Source organism: Solanum lycopersicum, chromosome 5 (assembly GCF_036512215.1).
Source record: "Solanum lycopersicum chromosome 5, SLM_r2.1".
In the NCBI taxonomy this organism is placed as follows: Eukaryota; Viridiplantae; Streptophyta; class Magnoliopsida; order Solanales; family Solanaceae; genus Solanum; species Solanum lycopersicum.
Genome location: NC_090804.1, coordinates 24,356,376 through 24,373,283, shown reverse-complemented (window position 1 = coordinate 24,373,283; position 16,908 = coordinate 24,356,376). Strand labels below are relative to the sequence as shown.

The 16,908-nt window shown below is 31.0% G+C and overlaps 1 protein-coding gene and 1 long non-coding RNA gene across 3 annotated transcripts; one reads left to right on the top strand and one right to left on the bottom strand.

Moving 5' to 3' along the window:
* The first annotated feature begins 282 nt into the window (after positions 1-282).
* LOC104647388 (uncharacterized) lies at positions 283-7,749 on the top strand. Of its 2 annotated transcripts, XR_011221228.1 has the most exons (4): positions 614-1,227; positions 6,588-6,947; positions 7,216-7,324; positions 7,444-7,749. It is a non-coding gene; the product is annotated as an uncharacterized lncRNA (long non-coding RNA). The 2 variants fall into 2 exon arrangements; XR_011221229.1 differs by lacking the exons at positions 6,588-6,947; positions 7,216-7,324; positions 7,444-7,749 and adding an exon at positions 1,651-1,969 and having other exon boundaries at positions 283-1,227.
* A 2,495-nt stretch (positions 7,750-10,244) lies between these two features.
* On the bottom strand, positions 10,245-11,260 carry LOC138348709 (uncharacterized). The gene is made up of 2 exons (XM_069298280.1): positions 10,979-11,260; positions 10,245-10,685 (listed from the first exon to the last, which is right to left on the bottom strand). Exons 1-2 carry the CDS (start codon positions 11,258-11,260, stop codon positions 10,245-10,247), a joined length of 723 nt encoding a protein of 240 aa, XP_069154381.1.
* Positions 11,261-16,908: the final 5,648 nt, after the last annotated feature.

Here is a 16,908-nt window from a genome sequence, read left to right as displayed (position 1 = left end):
AAATATTAAGTCAAACGAGGAGCAGTTGTTGACACCCAATTTTGAACCTCCACATTGTATACTAATCATCGAGCTATTGAATATTTGCGGGATGCAATGTACCTGTGCTGCATCATGACAACTCTAACTTTAAATTGTCATTTTCTCTATTCAATGCCCTACTTTGGAGTGTCAGCACCTTATGCATTCAAGGTGCCTTCTCCAGTTATTATTTGGAAATGGAAATTTGCCTGTTGATACTATTGAATGTCTTACTTGCCGGATACAATGTATCTGGGTTGCATCACAATAACTCAAACTTCAAATTGTTATTGCCTCTATTAGCTTGTTTTCCTTATTGAAATTCTTGTTAGGTGTTTTTAATTTAACCTTTTGTTGCTATTGTACTATGTTTGGTTTCTTTAATATATTCTTTTTTGTTATATACTTAGTGTTGTTTCTTTAATATTATAACGACTCAGAAAATTATAGGTTAAACTAGAGCCTAATCACTTGGGGTGTTAAGTTCGTATTGAGGGTTCTTGTTGTGTAATGTTGACCCGAGCTAAGGAGTTTAATGAGTCAACGTTAAGGCACATATTAGACTCCATGTTAAAGGGATATTTTTAATATTGGTTAAGGGTTGCAACGTTGTGTGCTTAGCCAAAAAGGAAGGTCTAAGCCAAAGGCCAAGGCTTGCCCAACCTTGGCCAAGCAGTGCCTCATGACCACGACCACTTTAAAGACCAATTGTGTTGACCATGGACCGTGAAGTGGTCTGTGAAGATCACTTAGTGGCAAGGCCTTGAGGCCAAGCTACTGCTCCAAGGTCCACGACCACTTCCAGGGCCAGTGGTTTTGACACAGACCATGAAGTGGTCCGTCGAGATGCCTTAGCATCTTGGGGCATGGCCAGGCAACTTGAGCTACTGCCTAAGAGGACACTCGCACCTTCACGGACCGTATAGGTGGACATGGTCCGGTCCCTGATAGGGCTGCATAAGTTGAAGGTTCTTAAGTAATTTCATTTATGTCTTTTATTAAGTGGGTTGATTTTAAAAGGTTTATATGATACATTTAAATAGTTTTAAGTCCTTTGACTCATTATTTTCAAAACTCCAAAAGATAGAAACCTCTTTTCCCAAAATCATCTCTCAAGGAAAACTCAATTAGAAGTGAAGAACTCAAGGTTCCAAGGTCAATCCTTCAAGCTTTTTCAAGGGAATTTCGTGGATTCTCATCTAATAGGTATATTGATTTTTTATCTAGGGCAAGCTTTCACCCTAGAGTCAATTTTAAAATAGTTTTCAAGTTTACAATGTTTATAAAAAAACCTATTCTTACTCAAACTCATGGGTTCTTGCATCAAACATTTTCAAAATGATAAACTACAGTTATACTGATTGTTAATTGATGATTTTAAGGTGAAAAACTCTACGAACCCATGATTTCAATAAATTCTTAAATTTGACTTATGAAGTGGGTTTTATGATTATGATTGGATGTTGATGGAATTATGCATAGGGTGAATTGTATTATTGATTTCTATTATTATCGACATCTATATATGGTGAATTGTTGAGGACTCGAGTAATGCTGATCATGACTTTGGATGATGGTAAGTTAACCTAATTTCATTGTCAATGTAGAATTGATATTGAATTGTGACAGGTTGATGTTTTAATCCACTTATGGTGGAGGTGTTTACATATTGTATGTATTGTGATCATGGTCTTGAAGGCATTCAATGGTGAATTGGAGTATTATCATGCTAATGTATAATGTGAAGGTGTTGATGTGATCTCAAGGTGATCTTGTATAAAGTGTTATTGTATTGTGATTAGAATTATGTTCTCTCTTAATGTTCATGTGTGATGATGCTAGAATGTGAAATATTTCTATAATGTGATGTGGTATCTTGATTTGGTAGACTTAGGGGCCTCTTCTTGATACTTGAAAGCTTATTTAATGTGATCTCTTGACCTAGTAAGCCTTGGCATCTTATTCTTGAGTAATGAATAATTGTTAAGTGAATGTTTAGGATCGGTAGATCACCTAAAATTGGTACCCTTTCTATAAATGATTGATAAGGCATTCTAGATTGTCTTGAACAGTTAGATCTATGTTTGGTGACCTCTTTCTTGTGTGAAATGAAGACATAGAAATGGTGGGTGGTAACAGTAGAAAACTCTTTCTAAGAAAGTTAATGAACTATCTTTAAAAAATCAAAATCTTTACAATGTATTACTTTAAAGAGATAACTATCATTGAAAGAAGGATAAAAAGTTATCAAAACACATAACCAAATACATTAGATGTCTAAATAGAAACTCATTCATATCTCTAAAAATATATATACGAAGAACAACATAATTAACAAAAAGAGTGAATGTATAGGAGAGTAACATAAAAGAAATAACAAAAAAAGTATATATGTAGGAGAGCAACATAAAAAAAATAACAAAAATAGTACCCGAAAACTACAATAGAGATGAATGAAGAATACAAGTGAGAGAATCGAAAAATATAATAGAAGAACTCTGCAGTTCCTCCCACTTGTGCTAAAGAGTGGAGCCCACTTGTGCTAAAGAGTGGAAAATAAAAGTGATGTTGAAGCCTCATCAATATGTGTCTCAAATGTAACTTTGTCTCAAATGTAAGAAACTGGAAAGACTGCAATTACTGCTCCTAGTGACACATAAATTAGAGAGAGTTGAATAGTCACAATTGGTGGCATCCAATCCACGTCCTATATTAATGATCGACCTTTTTCAATTTCAATCGATTTAAAATAATTAGTTTTATAACATTTTAAAAAATATAGAATTCTAAAGTTATTTTAAATAGTTAAATTATTTTTATAATTTTTAAATAATATATGTATGTTTTATATGATTATATATATAATTAATATATTTTATAAATATTCAAAAATCGTCCTTAAAAGATTTTAGTTTCACTGAAATATTCGATTAAATAGTTTAGTAATATAATAGTTTATATTTGTTTTTAAAATATTTAATCTATAGTTAACTTAATTATTTTAATTCTTTAGGATTAAAAAACTTATTAAATTAATAATATGTTTTCATTTTATTTATGTTTTAGTTAAATTTGCTAATCAAACTCAGTTTAGCTAACTTCTTAATTTTCATGGCCATAATTGCAAATCATGTGGCTACTTTTCCATTACAAATCTAACCCTTTTCTTACCTTGTATTTAACTCTTTTAAGGCCAATTATGGGCCCTAGCTTACTTTTCAGTAGCCCAAATTCAACAGCAAACCAATTCCAGATAACCCAAAAATCAGCCCAATTTTCTCTTATTTCTTTGTTTAATGGGAAAATTAATAAATTAGCCAAATTTCCTAACATAATTATTAAAAATATTTATATTTAAAATGATAATTAAAAATGTCAATATTTTAGAAAATAAAATATATCCTAATAAAATTAAATTTATTTCCTTTTATTTCTCATATCATGCCCACATTCCACTAACTTTTGTCTCCTATTCGTGTAAAAAAAGGAGAAGAAAATTCTCATTACCCACTTTTCCCTCTTTCTCAATTTTTACCCCAATTTTTTCCTTTCTATTTTTTCAGCATTGTTCTCTTCTTTTCTTGTCTATGAAAATCACCTCTTCTATTTTCCTACAATTTGTTCAACAAATCTCACAATTCCTTCAAAAAAAAAATCACCCAATGATAAAGCTACATATATTGTCGTATCTTTTGACATTTCCATCTATTATGTAAAGACACTATCAATAAAAAAAAAATTATGGGTGCTGAAGATTTCGAAAAATTTGTTGATGAGCAAGTTGAGGAAGAACAATTTCATATTAATTTGTTTTGTATATATAGTTATTTTTTAGAATTTTGTATCATTTCTCAATAAATATTCATCAAAAATAATATTAAAATGTTAGATATAGAATGAATATTTTCTTTTTTGAATTTCACATTTCCATGAATAAATTTATATAAGTATGGAAGTAGAGAAATTTGAAACATTAATTGGAAAAGAAAAGTCAAAGAAAAAGAAGTAAAAAAAAAAGTAAGAGAAAAAATCATTAAAAGAAGAGAGAGAAAAATGGATTTGGATCATTTTCTGAAATGGAACCCAACACTTTCCACATGACATAATGGAGCCTCATGTCAGCCACCTCTTGATTTGGGTACAAAAAATAAATGAACTTACCCGATCACCCTTAATTTTTCAGCTAAATTACAAAAATACCTAAAATTTGTTGTTTGTGTCAAGTCGTGCTAATATATTTTCCAAAAAAATGAATTCACCCTTTCCATTCCTATGAAATTACGACTTTACCCTGAAAAAGCAAGGTCCTGCCATTTCGTGCCCAAAAAGTGTCCTGCCAAATATATTTTCTGATTTTCTTAATTATAATTTGATTCTATTGAGAAGATTAATAATCATATTTTCTGATATTCTTAATTATAATTTGATTCTATTGAGAAGATTAATAATCATTATGACATTTGTAGCACTATTGTTTAAGTTGTCACAATTGGTCATTTGGAGTCACAAACAATGTCTAAGTTGTGTTATATTAATGATTTTCAATGATAAAGTCAGGAAATAACAAATAGTAGATATGGGATACATGTGCAAAGGGTGTGCCCAAGGACTAGTCAGGTTTCGACATCAATTTAAAGGAAGCAAAAGCAGCACACTTTTAGTGTTTTTCCTACTTTTTAAACATCCAATTTTATGTTCACAATTGAAAGTATACAATTATAGAGGTGATTCTTATAATCTATTGATCTTCTAAATCTCTTATCTTATGTTCTGCCTTTGCAATCATCCTTTTTTATTGTTGTCTAGTAATAAAGTAAGCACTGTTACGTGTTTGCAACATATGAACACCTAAAATGAAACATGAAATAAATGTAGTAACTTCACAAATGCAAAAGAGACTAGGTTGAGCTTGAGGGAAATTATTTTTTCCAGATCACAGTGATATCTGAGCCAGTTTACATGCACCATGGCCATTTACAATACAAAGTGTCAGCATGCAAACACTTAGAAGAGACACCTTGCATATAATTTTTGTGCATTCCTTAGTTATCCATTATGCTTGCACTAGTTACACGGACTACCTACTATCACCAACCAGCATAGGTACGAGGCTCACCAAGGCTTGGGCATTTAAAAAAGGAAATCATCTATCAGATCTAGGGCCTCATGGTTCTCAGTTCAATTCATTGACCACTAGCCACTTCCTTGGGTGCAAAAGTGAGCTGTAAAATAAGCGACAAATGTCGGATATGGTACATCATGAAATGCAATGTCATGCTCTTCCAAATTCAGTGATGGACAAATACAGAAGCAGATCGCTAAACTTGTTGGTTTTTTCCCCTCAGGTACCTCAACTACGTCATTTTCCTATTGAATCATTGAACCCCCATTATTTGTTCCGTTTAAACAAACACCGTTGTCTGATGTGGAACCAGATTTGTGAGGGATATTGATAGAGGATACATATGTTGTTCCACAAATCATTAGTCCAATTGATAGTGAAAATGTTTGAGAATAACTGTGTTTTACTTAAGTTATTTGAACACATTAGAAAACAAATGAGACTAACACGATTTGTCTTCATTCCTTCAATCAAAATTATTATAATTCGAACATAATTAAAGAAATTTATTGAGGATATCTTCTAGAGTGTCTGCCTTTCCCCTATAGATCCACCTTTCTTCAAAAATAAAGATATAGCAACTAAAAGAAAGCTAAATCGAATCCAAGTTTGGACATCTAAGCCAGTTCCGGTCCTTCCATCTGCCTCTATCTCAATAGCTTTCAAAATCGAGTGATTTGATTAGCTTACATCGGAGGATGGTCTAAAGCTGGCCCTTGCTATCAGTCCAACCAAGGGCACCCCTTCCTAGTCATGAAAGTTCTCCCACGGGGCAACCCTGAAACAAGTTCTCAAATCAATCTATTCGAGCCCTTGAAAGCTGTAGAATTTCATGTGTGAAGCATAGTGAGAGTGACACAGATCTCCTTTTTTCAAATAGGGAAAGCAAATCCTAATCATCAGGTAAAACGGGATCATTAGAATACGAAACTGCCTAAAGAAAGGGAATTGATCAAGGAGACGAAAAGCTATGTGAAGTAAAAGAAGAAAAGGTCGCCGATTCCTACTAAGAACCTAACAGAACTTTTCCTAATTTGGGTTAAAAAACCACTCGGGAGGAGGTAAAATATGTACTAATACGGTTTTGGAAGGGCTTGGATCTTTCAGAACCATAAGTATCGTACTACTACTAGATACACCCTCCACCACCCCCCAAAAGAAGAAAGAAAGTGGATAGACATAAAACAAAGAATTCAGAATCCAGCCAGCCTGATCAATAAAATGTGTCTCGACCCCGCCTGCTGATATACATGTTTCTATTTCAGACGTGCCTTCAACCCCGACTGCTGATGTACATGGTTTCGTAGATTCTAAGAAAGTCAACTATGTAATTTTAGATATTGAAGAGTTGAAAGATCATTTGAAAAATTACATAAGTTAATTATTTTGATATTGTAACTTAAATGTAATTTATATTTACCCTAAATGTATTTATGATTCACAGTTTGACAAGAAATTTGAGGAACTAGTTATATTGATAAAGGAAAATCACTCCTAGTTGATGCAATTTGACGCTAGAAAAACATCAACACTGACACTAAATCAAGTACATTTTAGTTTGAGAGACAACCATCTCCACCAATACAGATTGATCTTGCTGATATGGGTGGTGTAGCTGAGGATGATGTTGGTGTTTCTGGTAACGAGAGTGAACATCAAGTCAGGGTATGTAGCTGAGAATGGTGTTGGTGTTTCTACTAACGAGGGCGAACATCAAGTCACTGATGTTGCGGTGGATGTAGTTGATGATATTGTTGGTGTTTCTGTTAATGAGGGTGGACAACTAGTCAATGTTAATCCAAATGTATGTTTCTGATACATTGTCTATAATTTGTCATTAAGTCATCGTTATGTATCATGCATATCTAGACACTTTTATGTATCATGCACATCTAGTCACTATTATGTATCATGTATATAAAGTTAAGTTGATTAATTTAATCTTATATCTCATTCAACAGATATATATTTATATTTTATATTCATTGTCATATTAAATAATGTATCAGCAAAAAATTATATTAACACTTTTTACTATATAAAAATTAAATATAAATTGATCATACTACCAGTAATGAACAAGAAACGAAGGACGTTACAGAACTCAACGATCCTAACAAGGTGTCAGTTCCTACATATCAAAGTACACATGTTGATACTGAAGCCAATGATCCTGATAAGGTATCAGTTTCTAAAAAATTGTACATTATAATTTTTATCGATACACTATCACTTTTTTATATATATGATACATTGCTTAATGATTATACATCTGATACATAATACTTGCATATATTCAGGATGGTGTAGCACATCAATCACATCAAGATTTAAATGAACCTATCATGGATCAAGATGGTGCTGACACAGTTCAACACAACATCCCTCACGTTTTGCTCGATTAAACAACAACGGATACATCGGTAGATTTTTCAATTATGCTTTATGACACAAACTTTCATTACATACAAATTTACTAAAAAATCATTATATCATAATATATTGGATTCTTCCACATCAACAACAATATCACCATCAACTCAAGCAGCAATAAATGTACTTATCAAAGATCTGGGGAAAAATCTTACTACTGTTAGACCATTGTATGTTTACAATCCACAGAATTTAATTAGCAGCAAGTACTTGTTGACTGATAGTTAATTACCCACTAACATTTCAATTACCGAGATTGGAATCAGAAGCGATTCAATTACTCCTGCGCCTAGAAATAGAATACCTTCGAGAAATATTCAATCTCCATATTGTACTTATTTTGGATCAAGCGAGAAGAAAAAGGAGAAATTGAAGGTTGTTATTAGTCTCTATTTTCCATTTGAAGGATGTGGGATTACAGATAAAGTTTCGTCGAAACTTATTAATGATTATATGAAGTGGTTATCAAGGGGGATCCTCAAAAATCATGACAATAAGTAAGTCTTATACATATATTTTGCAAATATTTGGGTTAATTTATTTTGTTCATAACCAATTCATAATACGAATGTATGTTTCTGATACATTGTCTATAATTTGTCATTAAGTCACTGTTATGTATCACGCATATCTAGTCAATGTTATGTATCACACACATTTAGTCACTGTTATGTATCATTTGTGTATGAACCCATCAAACGATAAATACAGATCAAAATAGTCTTATTTGGGATTTAAGATGATGGACTTTGTTGTTGCTTTTCCAATAAATAAGAATTGATTTTATGACTTGTCACAACCAAACAAATATTGGACTGATGAGGTAAAGTTCTTAAACTAATTATCAAATGTGTATCAAATACACTTATATTAGTATGACATGATACATAATATCCTGATGAAATTTAATGTATCACCTACAGAACTTCTATTATACAATAAGAACTTTTTTTCAACAGATACATTCAATTGATGTATCAAAATATTAAACTAGTATAAGTTAAGATCATCATTTAATGTAGCAATTATATTAAATTAGTATATAACCTTGTTTAGAATTATATAATTTATGATTTTGTTTATCATGTTTATTATAGCACATCGATGTGATTTCTTTACTATCTTCGTAAAAAATCAAAATTATGCAGCATGGATCAATACAGATACACAACAACCCATTGCTTGTTCGTGTCATATGTGAGAAACGTTATGATAGGTATTACATAGATAATGATGATAATAGCCTTAGTATCCAAGAACATGTTGATCGTGCTTCAGTTGTATTTGTATATGAGAGGTTAATAATTAACATCATCAGAGGTTTTGGAACCCCAGCTGCATTACCATGGCATCTTGTAGATGAGGTCTATATCCCGATTAACTGCGATCAAGAATTTCATTGGGTGCTGGCGGTTGTGGAATTAAAAACAGAGTGATAAGAGTGTTTGACTCATCAATATGCTCAACGAAAAAAACAGTTCCGCACGAAATAAAAATATTGTCTAAAATGCTTCCTTCTTACCTACTGGACAATGGATTCTTTGAAGAAACTGAGTGAACAAACTTTGGTGATTGTCATGTGTACAAGGAGAACATTACTGGTTCACTTTTAGAGCCTCAAGTTTCTTTCATGGTTAAATTTGCACAAGATATTGTACCATAAAAGATCTATAGCCTGTAAGTATTATATTTTTTTTGTTTTTAATCATGTATCATTTAAGTTTATAGTTTATATTCAGTAAATTTTTTAGAGACTATGGGTTATATGTTGCTGCATTTGCGGAGCATCTGAGTGAACGAATCGAAGTATCATTTGCTAATTTCCGTCCTGCATACCTACGCCAAAGATATGAAACATTGTTGTGCAGTTATGACAACGAGAAGGCTAAGTGTGGATACGTTAGTGAGAATGATGATCCACCAAAATCTAAGGGCGTAGTCATACCACCACCAGAAGAAGATCTGGTTCACATAGAGTAGTATCTTTGCATAAACAATGTTTAATGTTATCTTTCTTGTATTGCCAATTTCCCAAAAGCTTTATTTTTTTTTGATACATTATGAAACAAGTATTTTCGCTAATAAAAAGTTAAATTTCAATGATATTATGGCGTTATATAAAGAAAAAGTGCAGTAAAAATTTTATTAATCAGATATAGTTAGTAATAAATAGTTTTTTGAAAACTAAATTTACATGATACCTTATTTTTAATGAATATAATAGTTGTGCTAAATTCAATTGTTCTGTAAAATAGTTATTTAATGTACGTATCAAATAAATCATCACACATGATACTTAATATACATGATACATGATTTATAGTCATTGTAAATTATACAGTAACCTTAAAAAGTGTTTTTGAATTAAATGTACATGATACATTAGCTAACGCACATGATACATGTTTGTTACATTATCCAATAATTACAAAATTTATTTAACAAAAAAAATATTGACACATATGTATTTTTCAACACAAATCATAACAAAGTATTTATAATCAAAAGTTCAACTTAAAATTTACTTAACACAAGTTATTAATAAGTTTCTTTTTCAACATCAACAGTGATTAAATAGCAAATGTAATCAATACTTAAAAAATGATAATTGTTTACGTGAAAAATTATTCAACAAAAATATTAATGTCTTAGAAACATTACGACTATTTCACTTCTCTTTTGGGAAGAAAGTACAAGTTCTTCTGTTGTGTCTTTCTTGTCCACATTGTCCACAACAATTTGTGCTCACCGTAATTTTTTCATCTGCATTCTTTTTTCTTCTTTTCCTTGATTGTCCTATTAATCGTCTATATCTAGGTGGGTACACAGTTTCAGCTACCACATTCTTAGGAGCTGACGAATATGCCTTATCTGGTATTGCTATCATTGAAATCTCATATTTTTTTGCCAATGCATCAAGCTTGTAGTAATCAAAGCAATATGGATGCATATTTTTGATATTATTTTCTTTTAAAACATCAATTGCATGTGCGCAAGGTATCTCATCTACTTGAAATCTTTCACAAGAACATATTTTCCGCCCAAGACAAACAATATATCTTCTTCCAGCTTCATAAACCGAGAAAATAAATTTAGATGATGGAACAACCTACGTAAACACCAGAATGTTACAATGAATTAGATATATATAATATAAAATAATATATAATGATACATACTTTCATCTTTGAACTTTTAGCGCATTTACAATCAACACTTCTTAAAATTTTCTCCCTAATGTGTCCTTTGTATATGAGGATATTTCTCTGTTTTGCAATGCCAAAAACCAAATAGAATTCTAACTTTTCCCAAGAATTCTAATATATTCAATTGTGGTGCTTCAACAAGACAACAATTGATAAATTTCGTAATGTTTGAAGTCATCATTCTACAGCTATTTACTGTTGCATGAACTCTTGACCACTTCTGATACCCTGCATCCTCAAGGTAATCCTTAACCCTGTGATCAGCTCTATAAACCTTAGCCATCAACTTATCGAAATCTTCCACTTTGTATGTCTTGGCCATAGAGTAGAATAGATCACTTAGGGTCTTCCTTCTCCTTTTGAAGTTGCCACAAACATTCTTCCAAAAATGCCATATGCATCCATAATGAGGTACATTTGGGAACGCAATTCTTACACTCTTCGTAATACTCCCATTTCTATATGATACAACACGCATATCTTTTTGCTCGCCAAATGCATTTTTGAATTGTTCGAAAAATCATGTTCACGAACAGTCATTTTCGGTGTCAACAACACCATCTTCTAATGGGAATATGCAACCTTATTATAGACACACATTATATAATTTGATATGTAACCTTTACAAACACGTCCCAACTACAAAAAATACATACTTTCCCCATGAAGTGTGCTTGCTGATACAAATGTCCCTTTGTAAGCTCCACTCAGATGTGCACCATCAACAAAAACTATTGGTCTGCAGTAATCGAACCCCCTAATGAATGGTCTAAGGCTACGAACAGATACATAAATTCATCTTCCTCGGTTTGAATACACGATATTTAACATGTGTATGTATCGCAACAACCGTCTATATCTTGCAGATGGTTTTTTCCTAATCATTGCTAGTGCACGTTTTTTACCACACCATGCTTGCTGTTAAGATATTTCAATCCCATAGAATTCTCTAATATCATCAACTATACCTTTCGGAGTATAAATAAATTTATGGTTGACTAATTTGGGAGCAGTAACTCCACTTACAAATCCGACTGTTGCTTGGACTTTGGTTAATAACCTCTCTCTCATCGTACACGTATGTTCACTATTGAAACTTCTAAATTTTAAAACATCAAATTTTTTCTTGCAGAAAGCCTTCATAGTCCAACCACATTCGTTCGAAAAGCATACCAACACATAGTTGTGTAGATTTTTTCATCATATTAATACATATAGCAGTTACATCTTATAATATATACAAAAATAATGTTTAAAGTAACAAATAATGACGTACACGAATGTATCAACTGTTTTTGAAGAAAATTATTCATACAAATATCACAAGTTTTTATATGTATCAGCTTTATGATTGTTGAAATTACTAAAATCCTTAATGTATCAACAATAGTATATTAAAGAATCAATAGAGTTAATTCAATGTATCAACAATATTAACGAACTAATGAATCATATATTAAAACTGATTTAACTTAAAGTATCAACGAACTAATACTACCTGAATGTTTCTATAAAAATCATTAATTTTTCAACAACACTATCTTAACAACCATATTCACTAAATGTATCAAGAAATACTCTATATACCAAAATTCATTTTCAACATCTACACAAAAAAAAACATAATCACAGACTTTATCTAATGTATCAGTCATTAAAGCACACTAATTGTATCAACATTCTATAAATTTCAAACACTCTCATATTTTGTTGATCAGATCTGTTTACTTTGCAATTGAAGTTGTTCTTTATCTTATATTTCTCCATCACATCTACGAGTGTTGCTTCATCCTTATATATCTGACCTGTCTTCACCTCTACACTTTTTGAATCGATTATAAAATTTATAACTCCAAATTCTGTAATATCATATGAATTACATAATCTGGATTCAATCATTGCTAGAGCTTGTGTATCCTGTGTTGTGCCTTCTACACATGTAATTTCTCCACATGTTCCATCAAAGTTATGTACAGTACCTCAAATCTTTTCAATTGTGTCAATGCATAATCGATACATTGCAAATCCTGGATCATTTTTTTCACTTCTAAATATAGTTTAAACACTCATATCGTTCTTAAACTTTATAGGACATGAGTTACCTTCTACGATGTAACGAATTTTAATGTTTTTCATTGATACATCGATATCCAACTTAGCTGCAATTGCTGCTTTGAGATTCAAAAACAAAATTGAATCTCTAACAACGATTCCATCGCTTCTGTAACTTTCATACTGCACTTCTTTGACCCAAATTTCCAAATGCCTCAGTAAAATTGATGTATTTATCATGTATCAGCTAACAGAAATTTAATTCGTATTTCTCATTTTTTCAATGGATGTTCATAAACTTTTCTTCAATGTAGACGATATTATCTTGAATTTTGAAATTTGTAATGTGTGAATCAATTACCTGCTGAAATATGGAGTCTTTATGATCTATTTGCCGTAACTTAAGCTAATTTAAATAACCGAATTGATTATTCTGTTTTCCCCCCTTTTTTTAATCTCAACAGTTATTTAATTATTGTGTAACAATTACTATGTATCAGTTGGTATTCATGTATCAAATGCCAGCCTTTTTAAGAGATTTCTGTAAATTGTAAATTATTCGGGACAGGCAGTAATTATTATGTTATACTATTAGATTCCTTAATTTTTACTTTATTTATCCTCCTTATTTGCTTATTTGTGATTTGCTTTAATCCTAACTCTTTTATTTGATTTGGTTTAATTTAATTAATTTATCAAAAGATGAATTATATTCTTTAAGTTGGTTTATTTTAATAAAGTTCCATTTTTATCAACGCTTGTCATATAATTGAAGACATTTACATAATTTTCAATTAATTTAAAACGATTTTTATGATTAAATTAACCAATTTGGTGTAAATTATTATTTTCAAAACGAGTAAAATATGTTGTAATTAATATAGTTTTTTATAAAAAATTCTATTCACTTGCATTTCAATTCAAATGTCTCATTTTACGTCCCTTTCTCTAAACAATAAAATAAAATAAAATAACATGTGTCATTTATTTAATTATTTTCTCAAAGTTAATCAAATATTGTAAATTATTATTTTTATATTAAATCATTTTTCAAAAATAAAATAAAATATGGTCAAATATGTAACTAAGTCATAGGATAACTGCATGATATCGGGCGCTTCAAATATCTTAAAACCTTATTGAAGCGTAAATAAGAACCTCTTACCCATTTTCTCTGATTTATTAAAGATTTAATATGTTAAAATCTTTTAAATTAAGTTTTCTTAATTTCTTTAAAAAACTATGTGACGACCCTTTTCTAAGTATTTTTCTCAAATTGTTTTATACTTAGAACATTTCAAAAAGTGATTTTGCTAAAAATAGTAAAGTTACGACATAACAATAATTTCTCTCAAATATGAATTGAATGACCGAATACAAGTATGTTGATACTCATTTTTAACTCACACTTCTAAAATAGTAGGATTTACTTAGAATATTGGATTTGGGCATATTTAGAAATGGAATTTACAGTATTGTAGAGCATGCGACATAAATGGTTGAAACAAAAAATTACCTATAACAATTATTCATATAGGTATTTTATCAAACTATTCCAATTAAATGATGTTTAGTATTAGGTTTTGGTGATTTGATGAATAAGTATTTAATATTGAGAGTAAAACGTACAAAAATATAGTTATCTTTCTTTGATACAAAAGTGACAAGTAAAAATAAAAATCTATTTTATGAATAAGTGACAAGTAAAAGTGAATGTAAGGAGTAGTTAAAAAGTACTCCCACTGTAGCAATTTATGTGATGTAGTTTGACTTGACACAGAGTTAAAAAAGGAAATTTTCTTTTTGAAATCTGTGATATAAAATAAGTCATAGATGTTTGTGTTGTTATACATAATTTTATTAAATGTAGAATGAACATTCTAAAATTAATTGTCACTAATTAGAGAAATGTGTCCTTTTTGAGACTGAAAAGGAAAGTAAGTCATACAAATTAAGACACGGAGAGTTCAAACAAACTTAATAACTAATTCTGTATATTTAAATAATTATAAATTTTATGTATATAGTTTGTCAATTCGATTTGGTGATTTTTTAGATTTCTTTTACGAGAATCAAAATTAAACCAAATATGATTCAATTTTTGAAAAAAAAAAGATTCATCCAAGAAAAAAATTAGAAACAACAATGACATTCCAGCTAACGTCGGCATAGTATGAGTTCTATGTTAGTAAACGAAGAATTTGGGGGGGGGGGGGGGGGGGGGAGGAGGATTTAAACGTGGGGGGCTTCTTCTTATTTTACTAGAGGGGTTTGATCTTAGGCGTATTTATACGCCTAATAACCAATTCATCTCAGTTTCATAGTCGAAACTAAAATTTTAGAGTCTATTGATTGTATTTCCTCTAACCAATATGCTTAGGTGTTTAAGGGTGAAAAACAAAGAAGAAGGAGCTAAACAGGACACCTGAAAAAATGTCAGAAAATAGACGACGAAGTTGTTGAGGAGAATGACCAAGAAGCTGAAAAATACACTAGGAGAGCACTTTCGCATTGCGAGCTGAAACCTGCATGCAAAAAAAATGAATTCTACTTTATAGTGAAGTGCGCGTCAGGAGCACATCACGGAGAGGATCCTTTTGTACACAAATTGCTGCGAGGAACAAGTCCATGTCATGGATCTTGACGCCACAATTTGTCACATGTTTTATTTTAGACTTTAAATAGCCTAGCTATGTTAATTTATTATTATCCAATTTTGAAAAATGGAAGAACATCCATTATGGACAATTTTGCTGACACTATCAAGGGATTTTCTTCTACTCCTTCATTTTGGTAAACACTTCTATGATCTTTGAACATTATTGGATGATGTTTTATTCTATGAATAACTAAATTCTCTTATTCTAGGGTTGTAGATATGATTAATGGTGTGATAATATTTTTTTGTAGCATGAGATGGGTTTTGTTGTGATTTATGCTTACATTCGTGTTTAACTATTATAATGACTGATCAACATTAAAATAAAATTTTTGTCCACTTTTAAATTCAGAAGATGAATAGAGGGATAGACCAAAGAATGTGAGAAGCCTATTCATTAATTCTAGGATAAAGCTTAGAGTGTTTCGTATATAGGATAGACTTGTACATATATACCGCGCTTGATTAGTATGCAAGATGAAAATCTAATTCTCCACTATTGTTTTATGTCGATCCCTGCTCAATGATGTAGTAGGCTGTCATTGGTGGTACACAATTAGAGGTCGGGAGATCCTGATCGTAAAATTAATGTTGTAAATCCATGTGAGGCCTGTCGAATGCTAGGATGAAGTAATATTATGCTTGAAATCGGTTTATGCTACCACCCTAGAATATTTTTCCAAATTGCAAAATTTTCTTATTCGAAAATGTTTAATTGTAGTAAGTAATTTTGATATTATTCGACTTAGTAGATATAAACAAATTCCTGAAATTATCAGTAGCATAAGTAAATTTATTTTAGACATGATCAAGTTATTATTTGTTAATTTGAAGTTCTTTGAATTTGATAATTTGGCTAAAAAGTTGGAATAACTTTTGGAGGGAAGTGTAGTAGAGTGGACGTATATTTGAAATTGTAGAAGTGTTCCAGGAGAACAAAGCTTTAAGTGTAAGGTGGTGATCTTAGGCGTATTTATGCACCTAATAACCAATTTATCCAATATGTATAGCTAAGTTTGAGAGAAATTTCATAGTCCGAATTATTGCGTTTCCTCTAATCAATATATTTATCAGGGTGAAAATCAAAGAAGAACGAGCTAAAAAGGGCACTGGGAAAAAGGTGAAAAATCAGAAGACGAAGTTGCTGAGGAGAATCGCCAAGAAACTGAAAAATACACTAGGAGGGAGAACCTCCGTGTTGTAGAGCTGAAACTTGCATGCAGAAAATAAATCTAATTAACAGTGGAGTGCGAGTTAGATGCGCGTCGTGGAAAGATCATTTTGTGAACAATTGCGAGGAAATTGGTCTGTGACGTGGACCTAGACGTCAAAATTTTGTCATGTGTTTTATTTCAGAATATAAATACCCTAGTTGTGTTAATTTATCATTATCTAATTTTTGAAAAATGGGAGAA

Coding starts and splice junctions, on each gene's coding strand:
- LOC138348709 (XM_069298280.1), bottom strand. CDS start 11,260: ATGCGTGTTGTATCATATAGAAATGGGAGTATTACGAAGAGTGTAAGA. Junction 10,686..10,978: donor GGTCAAGAGTTCATGCAACA/GTAAATAGCTGT, acceptor GTGTTTACGTAG/GTTGTTCCATCATCTAAATT.